We start from the raw sequence: 14942 nt of genomic DNA on the forward strand, positions 1-14942 counted from the left end.
TATTTCAGATCCATCTCATAACACTCCACCACGTGATGACTGGGATTCTCGGGTAGCTTCCCCTGTTTTTGGAGCTTCTAGCACCGTGAAGAACAACTCAAGTACAGTTCATGCTCCTTGTATTTTAGATTCAGGATTGAAGCCTCATCTCAAAACCATCCTCTTCAACAATCCATCCAGTTCCAGATCTCATAAAAGTAGATCAAAGTCTGAAGATGTTGCTTTTGTTGCACCTCTGAATCTTGGGACGGAAATCAACTCTGTTATCAGCCAGGCCTCTGTCCATAGGCAAATGGTTGTGAGAAAGAATTCTAATGAGGCTGTGACCTGTGTTGGAAACAGCTGCACAGCTAAAAATGAGGTGATCAAGAGCGATGTCCTGCTTGTATACCAGGAGCAGCTAGAAGGCAGGTGTGCTAAGAGAAAGAAAGCTGAAGATGATAATGGAGTTAGCTGTGAGAAAGCATCATTCAGCAAAGAGAGCTCTGTGCCCTTTAGGTCTGATGTTCAGCAGGTTAATGGGGAACATACAGGGGATAAGCCCTTGGATCTGTCTGATCGCTTCTCTGGAGTTCGTGGGCAAGAGAAAAAACAAGGAAGTGAGGAGACATATAAAAACAGACTGAAGCAAGTGACTCTGCATGACATTTTTTCACACATAGGGAAGACCATTCCTGAACGTTCATCATCCGTTCCAAATGCCAACAATGAGAGCTGTTTGTTTGGCAGAGATGTACAAGAGGAATCCTGTGTACAAGAGGCAGTGATGGGAAGAGCATTCCCTGACAGGAAAAACCAGATCCCAACGAAAGAAGAAGTTCCCCCCTTCAAATTTGCACCACTGCCGAGTTCTGCAGAGACAGAGGAACTTTTTGATGATGTAAAGGTATGTTTTACTGACTCTTTTTTCTTCTCCTTTGAAGTAATTTATTTGACTTTTGGGTAATAGTAAAGTTGCAATATGTTGTTAGGTTGCCAGTGGCCATGTACCCAGTAGAAAGAAAACAAGGACAGGACATGGAGAGTCTGAACCAGCATCTGTACTTCAGCCAAACCCTTGTAGACTATCAAAAAGTAAAGCACAGCAAAATGAGCAAGGTAACTTGATGAAAATATTCCTTTTATTGCCTGCCTACCCCTTCAGCCTGTGCTCAGATTGAATAGAATTTTTCCTGTCTTCCCTTCTTCCACTTTAATCCTTTGCTCTGCTTCTAACTCAGTCACATTCTATTTGGGATTTCTCAGGATCACCCCCAACATGTACAAGTCTCTGTCTTCCTGGCATACTTTTGCCACTGTATAATAAATATATCATTGGTATTCAGGTGTACATTCGACAGGCTAGGAATCTTCTTCTTTGCTGTTTGTTTAGCACTGTTATTTATTGCAGTGTAATAATAAAATCTCATGAAGTTTGAGTTTAAACTGCCTATATCAAATACTTGAAAATTACTCAAGTGTAAGCATAAGTCATTTTTTTTTTTATTCCTAGTGGTCTGGTAAGGAAATTTGTATCTTCATTGATAATCAACACAGGCTGTCATATATTCTTTCCAGAGCATGTATCTTTCCTCTTAAGTTCTCCCAGGTGGAAAACTTCTTGAACTAGCATTGCAGAATCAAAGCTTCTGTACTCCTCAGCCAAGCTGTTACACTGCATACTTTATTTAGAAATACTGCATTATGAATTTAAAAGATACTTGCCAATAGTTGGCGTGGCCATGTAGCTTGAAATCTAAATATTCCCCTCAAAGCTAAATCAAGAGGCATCTTTGGAGCAATGACCAGACACTTGTACTCTTTGCTTAGACCTGACCCTTGCATTGTCATTGATGCAACTTCAATAGTGACCCAGCTAGGGAAGGCACCTCCTGGACCTGTTGTTTGTAAGCAGAGAAGGACTGGTAGGTAAAGTGATGGTTGGGGGCCATCTTGAGCATGACAGTCACAAAATGATAGTTTTCCATTCTCAGAGAAGTTAGTGGGAGATAGCAGAACTGCTACCTTGAACTTTTGGAGGGCAGATTTTGGCCTGTTTAGGAGATCACTTGGTAGTCCTCTCTTAGGAGGTGGTCCTGAAGGGCAGAGGAGTCCAAGAAGTGTGGGAATTCTTGAAGAAGGAAATCTTAAAGGTGTAGGAGCAGGCCGTGCGTGTGCTGCAAGGTGAGCTGATGGGAAAGAAGGCCAGCCTGTGAACAGAGAGCATTGGCTAGAACTCAGATATAAAGAGTTTATGACTTTTGGAAGAGGGAGCAGGCAGCTTCAGGAGAACTACAAGGATGTTGTGAAGTTACACAAAAAATAAGAATATAAAGTATAAAATATAAAGTATGAAAATAAGAATGGCCAAAGTCTAGTTAGAGCTTAACCTGGCTACTGCCATAAAAAGTATTTCTGAAAATCCATCAACAACAAAAGTAGGGCTAAGGAGAATGAGCTTTATTGGATTTGGGGGAAACAAAGGATGAGGAAAAGAATGAGGTACTTAGTGCATTTTTGCCTAAATCTTTAATAGTAATTCTCAGGGTACCCAGCCCCTGAGCTGGAAGACTGGAATAGGGAGCAGATTGAAACCCCCATAGTCCAAGGGGAAATTGTCAGTGACCTCCTGCACCACTTGAACACACACAGGTCTGTGGGGCCAGATGGGATCCACATGAGGGTACTGAGGCAGTGGGCAGAAGTGCTCAGCGAGCCACTTTCCATAATTTATCAGCAGTCCTGGATAACCAGGGAGGTCCTACTTGACTGGAGGTGAGCAAATGTGACACCCATGCACAAGAAGGGCTGGAGTGAGGATCCAGGGAGCTACAAGCCTGTCAGCCTGACCCAGGCTGACCCCAGATCACCTTGAGTGCCATCATAAAGCACATACACAGGACAGCCAGCAGATCAGATGCTTCTGGCAGAGTTGCATTCTAATTATTTGTCCTTTTTTTCTCGTATTCTGTGCATACAGACCTGAAAGATAAACCACCTTTAGAAAACTTCCAGTGGAGCATAGACCCAGGAGCTGATCTTTCACAGTACAAAATGGACATTACTGTGATTGATACAAAGGTGAACTTTTATAATAAGTCTGCACGTTCTATGATATTGAAAAAGCCTGCAAAGCAGTATTGTGAACATTGTTCTGGACAGACCAAACCCACTTTGTAAAAAAATTCAGAATTTGGCTCATTTGATATTGTTCATGCCACAGATATCCTAAAACATGTCCACTGTTTAGTTGTACTCAGCAGGAATAATCTCAGTATGAAAGTGGACAAATGGCTGTGACAATTCTAATAAGGCTGTAAGCTGCAGGAAAAAAAATCAGTGTCCAAAAAGAAGCCAGTAACTGCTTTGAAAGTATTTCAGATACACAGCATTGACACTGACTGACCAATTGCTTCTGGGTGGAATTGTCATGTTTGCTTCTTTTTCCCCTAGGGTGGTTCTCAGACCAGAGTTGGAGGGGAAGTTGTCGATATGGATTACACTTATGTTAGTGACAGTGTGCTATTAGAAATAAAAAGTCAACAGCAAAATCAGGAAGGCAGTCCACGTAAGACTCTTTTTTTTCTCTTCAGTTTACTTTGCTTTTTTGTGGTATGGTGGGAGTTTGGGGATTTGTTGGAGTTTTTTTGTTTGGTTGGTTTTTTGAGAAGGAGGAGAAGGAAAGAGTAAAAGGGCAGGTTTTTTTCCTGTGTGACTAGATAATAGAAAATGGTTTGCAGTAAAAAACTGGTGATGAAATTTATAGACTACACAGGGTCAGTCTGTTTCCTAGAGAGTTGGTGGTGGGTTTTGAGATTGTTTTTTTTTTAACATAGGTTAAGAAAAAAGACAGGATTTGTGCTGAGAGAGCCAGTAGCTAGCTATTCCTTTACAGTGCTTAAAGGGTGAAATACTTAACCATATAACAGTTCTGATCTCACCTGCAGTAAACAGCTTCAACAGTTTTCTATGTAATCACATCATTCTTTGTATGAGAAGACTAATTTTGTTTTTAATGACATATAAGTAGAACTAGTATGTTTAAAATAAATCCAAATGTGTTTATATCACTTTTACCATATGGTATGTGGTGAATCATGGCTGCAGGGCACTGGCTATTTCCTATCCACAAAAAGTATTTCCTTTTGCTTGGATAAGTCCATAATTACAAGAACAAAAATTTCACATAACCAGTATTAAGGTTAAAGGTACCTCACAATGATTTTAGCAGTTAATCAGATTTTAGAAATGGGATCCAAGGTATCTGAAAAAGAAATGAGCATTGGCCACATTTGAAAGATTGACAGAGAAGTTGCAGCAAGAATTAAGGTGTAGCTGTTTTTGAGTTAACTGGTACTGGAGCAATAAGTAAATGTTAATTATTTTGATACACATTTAGTCAAAATGCAATTTCTTGACTAAAATCATTGAGACACTGATTTGGATGTTCTTTGTGCTTTTGATAACAGGAGGAGAAATAACAGATATGTTTGATCAGACAAGCCATGAAGAATATGAATCCTGCCTACCAGAAGATAGTGCTCCTGCATGTGATGAAAGAGAAACTCTTCATGATGAAGAGCAGGATAAGGGAATAGCAGCAGCAAGCAAGAAACTAAAGAGTGGGATATAATTTGGTTTTGTCTTTATTAGCTTACTTAAACTACAAGAGTTGATTTGAAATCAGAGTCTGTTCTTTAGGAACAAATATGCCAAATTAACCACCAGTTCTTTTTGCATCAGTTTGTGGTAAAGTTGATTACTTTTAAGGACAAAACATAAGGCAATATGAATTTCTTTTTTGGTTTTTTTGGTAGTTCATTTATCACCACACAAATGTGGAATGTATAGTGGAAGTTGGCACAGCAGCAGAACATTAAATTGACTCTTAAAAGAAACACCAGGTTTTGGCTACAGTTATTTACTTCCTTTCTTCTCACTGTTCTAGGTTCTGTGGAAAATCTTACAGTATGTTGTATTTTAAGCAGCCTTTCCTTTATGTTCTTCTCTTTTTTGCTTGTGTCACTGCTGCTTTCCTTCCGCTCCAGTACTGCTTTTTGATTGATGGTTCTATCAATTCTGTATTTTTTTTGTATCTATTTGAATCTGTTGTCTCAGACTGACCTGTACATGGAATTTTTATATTTCTTAAAAGTTAATTAATAATTTTACAGAAGTTTCTGTAGGCAGTCTGTTAACCTTATACTTTGTTTTGCATGTCTGTTTACAGAACATGAGGATAAACAAGATAAAGCCAAGCAGAAAGCTTTTGTGGAGCCTTATTTCAAAAGCGATGAGAGGTAATTTAGTTTGTACTCTATGGGCATTTTAAGGCTCTTTGTATCTTCCCTATAGGAAACTTGATCCTCCATAAAATAAATGTGTTTGTGTGTAACAGCCTAGCAGTTGCAGAAGATGCAGAAGTAGATCTACTACATTAGATAAAAGACTTTAGATAAAAACTGGGGTAGTGGAAAAAAATGTTGAAATGCCTATTACATTTGCTGAAGAGAAGGGATTGCCTCTTCTGCTTTTTATAATTTTAGTGAATGCAGTGTTTTGTAATCTGTGTGGCTTCTTGCAGGCGTGTGGTCATGCCTGAATTTATGAGCCAAGCACCTGTGGGCTGCTTGTACAAATGAAAACTTTTCCTTCTCTGTTTTTTTTACCCCTTGCTCTCTAGGCAATAAATGAATATTGCTCAACAACTGCACCTCTTAGTGCCTCCTCTGTTGCCTTCCAGTATAATCAGAAGTCTGAGTCTTCCTTTTGTAATGACACCAAGCCCTTCAGTTAGCTTATATTTTATCTCAGTGCGTGTTTTCTTTGTGGAGGAAAACTTGTTTACTGTTTTGAAAGCAGTTAAGTTGAAAAGAAACTACTGATCTTGAACCCCAACATATGTTCCTCTCATGGAAATCATTGCAAGCACAACTCTGTCTTGGACAAAAATATTCTATAGAAGATCTCTATTTGAGTAATTTCTGTATAGGAATTACTTTTACACTATGAAAAGCCATAATAATGAGACACACATCTCTGGTTATGTAAAAGTTCATATTATGTTTGAAAACTGTTTTATTTATAGAAATTGCCCTATTCATCTATGAAAGGCAGTATGATTTGAGTTTTGTAGACGTTTTCTGAATTATTTTTTTAACTTGTTGTCCATCATTGTGTTGTAAAAAAATTGAAAATTCCAGTCATGTGGAAGAAATAAAAGTACTATTATGTGAAAACATTTTTGTCTTTCAGAAAGAATACTGTGTTAGATTTTCCTCATATTGAGGTTATTCGGAAAAAAGACGAAAGAAGAAAATTACTTGGCCACACTTGTAAGGAATGTGAAATAGTAAGTAGTGCTTTAAAATTTGTCAGTCTTCCATGCTTCTAACTCCAGACAGTATCTTAAGTGCTGAAGTGCTGTTTTTAATTGTTAATCTGGTTGCATCATCATCATTACCTACAGTAGCTGGGAAGTAAGTGTTTACCAAAGCTGGATAACCAAATTTGCAGGTGGTTTGTTTGTTTTTATTGCAGTAACCACATATAACATGGAAAGACTTGGGTTTGATTTTTCTGTGTGTATCTGCATGACAGAAGAGCTTCTTACATCATGGTTCCAGTACAATTATTGTTAATAAAAAATAAATTAGCTGGTCAAAGAGCTATTACAGTATTCCAAACTTTAGATCAAAAGCTCTACTGAACTTTATGGGTGCTGGAATAAGTTCTGTATCCTATTGTACCTTTATTTGTCTATCTATAGACAGATCTCATTTTGGTTGATTTTTTCTTTCTTTTCTGGGTTATTTTTTTCAGATAATTGCACCATCATAGGAGACAATGTGTATATTTATGCAAATGCCTGCAAAAATGTTTAAAGTTACTTGTTTAAAATACTTGTTAAAAAGTATGAAATTTTTGATTTCACAATTCACAAACTTTTTCTCCTTTTCTATTGTCTAAGCTGCTTTCAGATACTTGGTGTAGAGATAAAATATTGACGTAATTATATGTGTAATAAGAACATATTTAGCCATTAGTAGAGTTATGAGCTCATAAATGATGACTCAGTAGAAGTGTGGATTAATGACTGAACAATGATGGATTTTCTGGAATCTTTGCACTTAATTTCCACATGTATTTAGAACCAACATCTTCAGAGATTCTCTTGCTATTCACTTTATAGTCAAGTCCCATTTACTTAGCTGAAATTTATTAGAGTATGTTTTTAATGGAATTATTTTCTGAAAAATATTGGTAAAGCTCCCTAAATACAGATACCTAATTTTTACAGTCAACTATAAATACCATTTAAAAAATATGTTTGATTTAAAGAGTTTGAAAGAAAACAAAACAGCCCCAACTTTCAGTCTGATTCATGGTTCCAGAGCCATGTGTTAAGCATTTTAATTTCCTGTTTTTGTAAGCTAGAGATCTTCCTTCTGTAAATCCAATTTGTGTTACTTTCTGTCAAATTGGAGTGATAACTAGAGTGTCTGGAAACATTCACAGCTCCAGTTTGTAGGTTTTTACATTAAATGCTAGGAAAGTTTGGGTTTGTTATTGGCTTTGGCTTTTGGGGGCTTTTTTTTAAGTCTACACCATTGAAGATTAATGTCTTGGAATGTGTGGAATGCTTGGCTGTGTCATTGCACCATAATAAAACTAGCTTTGAATTGAATGCCTGTGAGAGAAGGGAGTATTGGATAAAGTATAAATGATGCTTTAGCAAAGCCTTGGCTTGCTGAGCAGCCACATGGGTTTGAAAAGCTGCCACAGTCTAAGGGAATATTTAGGGAGTGGATAGAGATCAGTAAATTGATTCTGGCCCTGTACTGCCAGTGGTGCCAGTGGGGTCAGTTCCTGTCACTTTGAGAGGACCTGGGATTTCACTTCTGCACATGCCACAGCAGGCTGATAATAAAGTCCTTTATAAGCTTTATCTTAAAGCTTTGTGGAAGCATCTCATACACTTTACAGTGTAGAACTATTGATAAGAAGTCTTGTTTTGGTTTTTTATGACCTTGTGATGCTATTAGAGAAGGATTGTAGGCAGAAGTTACAGGTAGCTTGTAAAAGTAATGCTTGCTAGTGTGGTTAAGTGTAGCTACGCTTAGGTGAGTAGGAGGATCACTCAGATGCATTTTTATATGTGTTTAGATTACAGGAATTATTCTGCAAATTTTTGCTAAACTAATGGGAGGAACATTTTTAGGGTTTGCTCGCTTTCTGAAACTGCAAATTGTAGAGTTCTATAAACAATTCTTTTACAGGGAAGACAGGATTGGATTGCAGTATCTTCACACATGGAAAAGCCTAGCTTGAATGTTTTGTGTGGATTAAAAATGCTGTGGACAGTGAGATCAATCTAGAAAACAGCTGAGAGGTTTTTTTGCTGTTTAGCTGAGTTACATAACTCTCATTCTCTGTCAACCCTAATAGATTCCTAAAGAAACCAAAGAATTTCTTTCTAATTTATTTTTTAAACATGCTTATCTTGATTTTTGGTTGGTCTTATTTTCTGTTCCCACTAAACTGTACTGTACTTTTCATTGTTGGATCTGTAATTATTCCTTACTTATCATGATTGTTTAATTTTAAAAAATGCAGCACACTAACAACTTTTAGTAGATTAATTTCTAAAATTTCAGGCTATTTACAGGACAAAATAAGGAGCACTGCTAGTTATCCCAAAATAAAACTCAGCAATATTTGTCTTATACAGACACTCTAGAATTCTTGTAGTTAATTTTGTTGACTTAGCACCTCGTTCTTAACTTTTGTCAGTAAAAATTGAATGAGCATACTTTACAATTCCAAGTAGGTTTTCTGAAATCATGCCAGTAGCTGAGAGCATGAAATAATCTCTTGTGATAGAGGTATCCTGTTCTCTTCCTGAGTTCCCCAGTCTAGGTCACTTTCCATCTGACTGAATGAGTTATAAACTTTAATTTGCCTTTTTGAATTGCAAGACTGACATTTCAGTAGAAATGTTTTACTGTTTTCCCAGAGGTCAGCTTTCTTGTATGGCTCTGACTGTTGACTTACAAGTTGAATCAAGCAGTGCATTCACTTTTAAAATATTTTGACCCTCTATGTGCTCTAAGGTCCAGATTTGTATTTTTAGGAATTAAATTAGAATTACAACTAGAATTAAAACAGAGAAAACTGCATGGAAAAAAATATACTCTACCTTTCTATGATGCTACTCAGGGAAACACCCAGCAAAAAGGCTTGGAGGGAGTATATACTTTTCTCACTGCAGCCCCCAGTACAGCTGACAGGGTTGAAAGAGTGTAGCCAATTTACTGTAGAGAATGCTCAGCTGACAGATAATTTCTGGAGTCCCAGTGTCAGTCAGCTATTTAAACTAACTCTTTATTTACTTCTAATTTGAGGCTAAGTAAGTAGGAAACATTTTGACTTAAGTTTGCAGTTACTACTGTAAATTTGGATACTGGAAATAATTCTGCAGCATGGGGTTTGTAGAGGGGTTTTTTTCCTTTTTAAATTTTATTTCTAGATGCAAGCTGACACTTAATAAATTTTAAAATTCCAATCTCTTTCAACACCTGTGATACTTAGCTTTGTAAAATCAGTCAGTAGACTGTTGACATAAGTAATTGTACACATACCTCAACCTTGTTATGGTATGTTAAAAGACAGAAGGTTAACAGATTTGCCACAATAAATTTGTTATACTTAGTCTGTAAATTCAGTGAGCTTTTAGGATAATTGCCAGGTGTTTGTCACTTGGATAACAAATCTCTACTCTAGCTGTCCTCACCATTGTTTTTAGATAACTGTGTTAATAAACTCAGTGATTGATAATGTCAATTGTGTAAAGCTAAAGCTGTTTCTGTTATGTATGAATTTGTTAACTGGGATTTTTCCCCCTGCTTACATTCAGTATTATGCAGACATTCCAGAAGAAGAGAGAGAGAAGAAACTAGCTTCCTGTTCAAGACATAGATTTCGCTACATTCCTCCAAATACTCCTGAAAATTTCTGGGAGGTTGGATTTCCTTCCACCCAAACCTGTGTGGAAAGAGGTTTGTACCAAAAAGATCTTGAAAAGTACTTTTTAAAGCTGCTGCTGCTTTTTTTTTTTTTTTCCCTTTTTTTTTTTCTCTCCCCTGAAATTATCTACCATTTCTCCCAGTGAAATTATCCACTGGCATTAGCAGTTCTTGTACTACTAAGAAAGGAATATAGGGAGATTTTCTTAGAGAAGGCATTGGGAAATAATTGGGATTTTCATAGAACTTAAACTCTATATTTTGACCATAAGCAAGAACTGGATTTTCAGAGTGAAAGGCCAAGAGATTGTACTTACTCAGGAGAGACAGGCAGCACTATTGATGTCCATTGTCAGTGGTTTTAGAGCTTCATAATACCAGGTAATAATGGAAATGTTGCAGGTAAGGTGTAGTTAAACAGTTTTTCATATATATACCCTGCTTGCTAGTGACAATGAAAAGATGTGGTGTTTGGTTTTGGGGTTTTTTTTAACTGATCTTCACATAGAAGTTTGTTCTTTCTAAATAATTTTTCAAAATCTTAGAGCCTGGTGTAAAACTGAGGTTCTACAAATTATGTTAAAACACAGTGAGTTTGTAGCGTACTCTAGGTACAATTCTTCAGAAGTGGTGAAGTGCTGGGGTGAGCAGGCCTACAGGAACTCTCTGAGTTCCATTTATATATTCACTTGTGCATTAGCTGTGAAACAATAATCTTTGCGTTTATCTGTTCTTGTAACAGTGTCAGGTCAGGCACAGGAAAATGTAGCCAGAGTTGTGTATGTGTGTTGTGTGATAGTGTTGCAGTATCATCCTTAATCTTTCACAACAGTGAGCCTTGATTTTTATGGACCATATAACTTGTTACTACCAATTTGGAATCTGCTTGCAGCCTCATTAAAAATTAGCTTCTTGGCTGGAGGAAGAGCTGTTCAGTTGTTGATGGTTCTCAACAGCATATCAGACTTTAGATCAACCCTCCCTTGGAAAAGGAAATTATTTTATAGCAGTGCAGCAAGAGAATTGAAACACGAGGGAGTTCCCATGATGAGCAATTGATCTTGCCATTCCAGTGTAGTGGGGTACAACATAGGTATTTTCTACTCCTTATTGGTATCTTGAACTGTCTGTTTGTGTTGTTTTGGTTTTTTTAAAATAACTGAGTAACATAGACAGAATTTTCCAACTATGAAGTAGAAATCTGCTACTCTCATTTTGGTGGGCACTGTTGCTGATCAACAGTAAGGAATTGACAAAAGCCAGGTGCTGAAACTGACTTGCATAAAATGTCTGTTCACTGTCAGTGTTAGCTAAGTTGAGTATGTTATAGAAATTTTCTATCCACTTCTCTTATCAGAGAGCTTTCACGGTGTGTTTGATCCATAGCCTCATGTTCAGCTTTTTCCAGTCTTTATAAATCTGGATGCTTTTAAAACAGAGGGAGGTACTGTTTATACATGTGCCTGAAGTTTCCTCTGTATGACTAGGATTTACATTTTCAAAAGTGATTTTTGTTAGTGAACTGAATTAGCAGTTCTTGCATACTTTGTTACTCTTAAGTAAAATCCTTGGTCAAAGAAAATGACAAGTGCACTTTTGTTTTGAATAGATGAGCAATTCATAGTTTCCATTCTGTTCTTCACTGTTAACTGTCTGTATGGCATTACTGTGCAGTCACCTGTTAGAAAGCTGCTGTGTATTTTAATGAATGATATTTGCACACTGGGATCTCAAAACTTTTATGTGAAGTCAGAACCCCAAAGTTCCCCAAAAAAAAAAAAAAAGTCATTTTTTTTTGAGGCAAAACACACATTAAAGCTGAAGTTATTTCTGTTTTTATATAGTATTTCTTACCCCAGGTTTATTCTTTTTAAGGCTACATTAAAGAGGACCTTGCTCCCTGTCAACGTCCAAAGAGGCGGCAGCCTTACGCTGTGATGTTTTCTCCCAAAGGCAAAGAGCAGAAGACATAAAGGATGGGGAAGTGAGGAATGCCAGCCTGAAGTGGATCTCTCCTGTCCGTAGATATTTATAGTTAATATAAACTTGAAATAAAGAACTGTGTTTTCCACAATGATAGATCAATTGTTTAATTGAATATGTACATTTTATAAAATTGGTTTGCAAGTCTGATGTACCAGGAAACACGACTATTTAATGTATGTTTGTTTCATATTGTGTTAATACATTTTGTATTCGTTTTTGCACCTGTCAGAGAAGTCTCCTACTTTTTTTTTCTTTAAGGCCAGCAGCTGAAATTCCAGCAATTCCTGTCTGAACTTTGTGTCAGTGAATAACTGCTTTGAAGTCACTGAAATCAGTTGTTCTTGCAAGAGTAAATGTCTGTTAATGGGAACAGAAATGACAATTTTCTAGGGTGCTTTTATTTTGCTCTGGATTTTCTTGTATTTCTTTTCTCTTGTTGCAATAATGGTTGTATCTACTTGGAATAAAGCTGCATTAAATATTAAATGTGTCTACTGTTCATACTTTGGGAGTGTGAAAACCAGGAAGTGTAAGTGTCTTTCTTCAATTCTGGTGTTAAATGTAGACCACCATGTTTTCCTCAGTGTTTAAATTAGAATGTCCAATATTCCTTGGATTTTTTTCCTTGAAATCTCTTTGCAGATATGTGTCTCATTTATTGGTAGAGATAAGCATTGTTTATTTCTAAATTTGGGTGACAGTTCTGCCCAGAGTTTTCCTACTGGACAGCAGTAGTCATCACCTAGATTACAAATTATTATCCAGAGATATTTTAAATTAATCTTTTGTAGGAGGGGATGTATTTCCATACTTGCATTGGGAAAGTAAGATCATACAGTATCACAGAGGCAGGGTAATACCTACATAGGTAGGCAAGCCAAAGATCACCATAAGGTCTCTAGGAATAAAGAAGCTACAGAGTTGGGTTCAAGCACTGAGAACTCTTTTAAAAAGAGATCATAAAGCAAGCAACTATTGAAATTTATACATACATACATAAAAAAGTATACATACATCTGGGGAGTTATCTGTATATATATTTATATATAAAAATGTATCTGTAATTTCTATTTTTATACTTTATGTATGGGTATAAAAATGTATTTAAAATCTTGGTGGATAGGACCATTTAAATTCAGCTATTTTTATATAGGAATGGTGGCAGGTTCTGCTGGTGGAGAAGTTGTAGCATAGGTCCAAGAAGAAAACTAAAACAAATGTGATCAATTTAACTGTAACGCTAATTGACACAAAATCCTTTTAGGTTGAAGTTACAGGCCTTGCAGAAAAGTAGAAGAAGGGATAACAGTAGGCACTGTCCCCATCCTACCTGCTTAGTTGGTTTTCTTATTTCAGCACTTCACAGGGGTGTACCCTAAGGAATGCCAAAGGCATAAAGCCAAATAACAATGGAAGTCTTTAGTCCTTCCCATATATACGAATTCATGCTGACAATAAATGTTTACAACACTGTGAAATCATTTCTTGTAACAGGCAGTCAACCCATTCCAAAGTAAGTCTGGTTTCCTGGAATTTTTTTTTAATTAAAAAAAACAGGTGCTGCCAAAAAGTGGAATTCTTGCAGGTATCTTGAAAATTGTTTTAGAACAACTCTGAGATGGTCTGCATAAATATTTATCCATTAGAAAAAAGAAGTTTTAGCAAGAGGAGTAGGGTAGGAGACTGATTTTAACTAGGGAGAGCCTTTACACAGTAAAAGCTACATTCACCAAAAGAAAAGTAGAGGCACTCTGCAACTTGTCAAATGTAAATTTTGCTATGAAGTAGGATGTTTTGATGCCTTAAGTTTTAGCTTTCATATTTTCCAGATTCTGTACTTCATTAGCATATAACTGAACTTTTATGTAAAGTGTTAGCAAGTTCTCTTCACAGCTTAGTTAGACAAAATAATCCTTTTCCAGCCTGAGAACCAAGGACATCATTGCAGCTTCAGGCCCAAAATGTATAAACAGCAAATTCAGGAGAGCAATTTGGGAGGATGGGACATCATAACCTGAAATTCTAATTGGACAATAAACCCAAATATGTAAATGGGCCAAAACTTAGAAAAGTGTGAAAACTTGGGACCTGCCATCCATCTTGGCTGGAGCCATAGCCAGGCTCTTGTACTGCCCAAGAAGTATCCTTTGAGGGCCTTTTAATAAATACCTACTTTATTCCTTTAACACTGTCTAGCCTCTGTTCTAGGTAGCCTCTCAAGGCATCAGTTTGAGACAGTTTCTGAAAGAAATAATTATAAATCCTATTTTGAGAACTTTATCAGTGAAAGGTAAAGTAAAAGATCAAACAATAATGGGAAAATTTAAAGGTAAGATGACAAGGAAAGATGGGATTTTTACAGCAATGTTCATTATGGAAGTGCCTGGGAGCCTTTCTTTGCAGGGTGGGTGGGCAGAGCTGTTGGGAACTGAAATGGCAGAAAAGGTCAATGATGTGGGGTTTGGCAAGAGGACAGGATTGGAGCCTGCTCCCATGGATTGGAAAGTGAGAGAAAAATCTGCTAAATCCCTCACTATAGCATGGAACATGAGCCTCAAAGCAGCTGTGGTTGTCAAGGAGAACAAAGTAGCAACTCTGCCTTGAGGCCCTAAAGAAGACCCCAAGGACATCAGTGGGGCTGCAGCCTGATGAGTTTTATGGAGTCATGGGAGCTGGGCTAATTGGAGTGTAATGAACAAGATTTTCAGACCTTTATAAATACAGTGTGAAAAGATGACACTTTTTACAGCTGCCATTCTGATGGCTTTTTAGATACTCTGAAGGTGTCAAAATATGATTTATCTGACAGCCTGTTTAAAGGTATATAAGACATTACAGTGGGATTCTGCTACGTTTTAGCAGAATTTTATTCTGCCTATTTGTGTTCTGAGAAAGGGTGAAGGTAGAAGTCTGTTAAATTATTAACTGAACAAGTGGAACTGGGATATAGAA

General features: G+C 36.9%; 1 protein-coding gene across 3 annotated transcripts in view; it reads left to right on the forward strand.

The window, feature by feature from the left end:
* RBBP8 (RB binding protein 8, endonuclease) overlaps positions 1 to 12452 on the forward strand; it is a 34226-nt gene extending 21774 nt beyond the window's left edge. For 2 of the 3 annotated variants that reach the window (XM_026795672.2, XM_074549519.1), the window contains exons 11-19: positions 1 to 886; positions 972 to 1098; positions 2960 to 3060; positions 3433 to 3547; positions 4449 to 4601; positions 5210 to 5279; positions 6235 to 6331; positions 9896 to 10037; positions 11880 to 12451. In XM_026795672.2, the coding sequence (XP_026651473.2) occupies positions 1 to 886; positions 972 to 1098; positions 2960 to 3060; positions 3433 to 3547; positions 4449 to 4601; positions 5210 to 5279; positions 6235 to 6331; positions 9896 to 10037; positions 11880 to 11977 (1789 nt within the window). In that variant the 3' untranslated portion in view covers positions 11978 to 12451. Of the gene's footprint in view, positions 887 to 971; positions 1099 to 2959; positions 3061 to 3432; positions 3548 to 4448; positions 4602 to 5209; positions 5280 to 6234; positions 6332 to 9895; positions 10038 to 11879 lie in introns of all 3 variants that reach the window. The other variant, XM_026795673.2, reaches the window with a different exon arrangement.
* Positions 12453 to 14942: the final 2490 nt, after the last annotated feature.

Source organism: Zonotrichia albicollis, chromosome 1 (assembly GCF_047830755.1).
Source record: "Zonotrichia albicollis isolate bZonAlb1 chromosome 1, bZonAlb1.hap1, whole genome shotgun sequence".
NCBI lineage: Eukaryota > Metazoa > Chordata > Aves > Passeriformes > Passerellidae > Zonotrichia > Zonotrichia albicollis.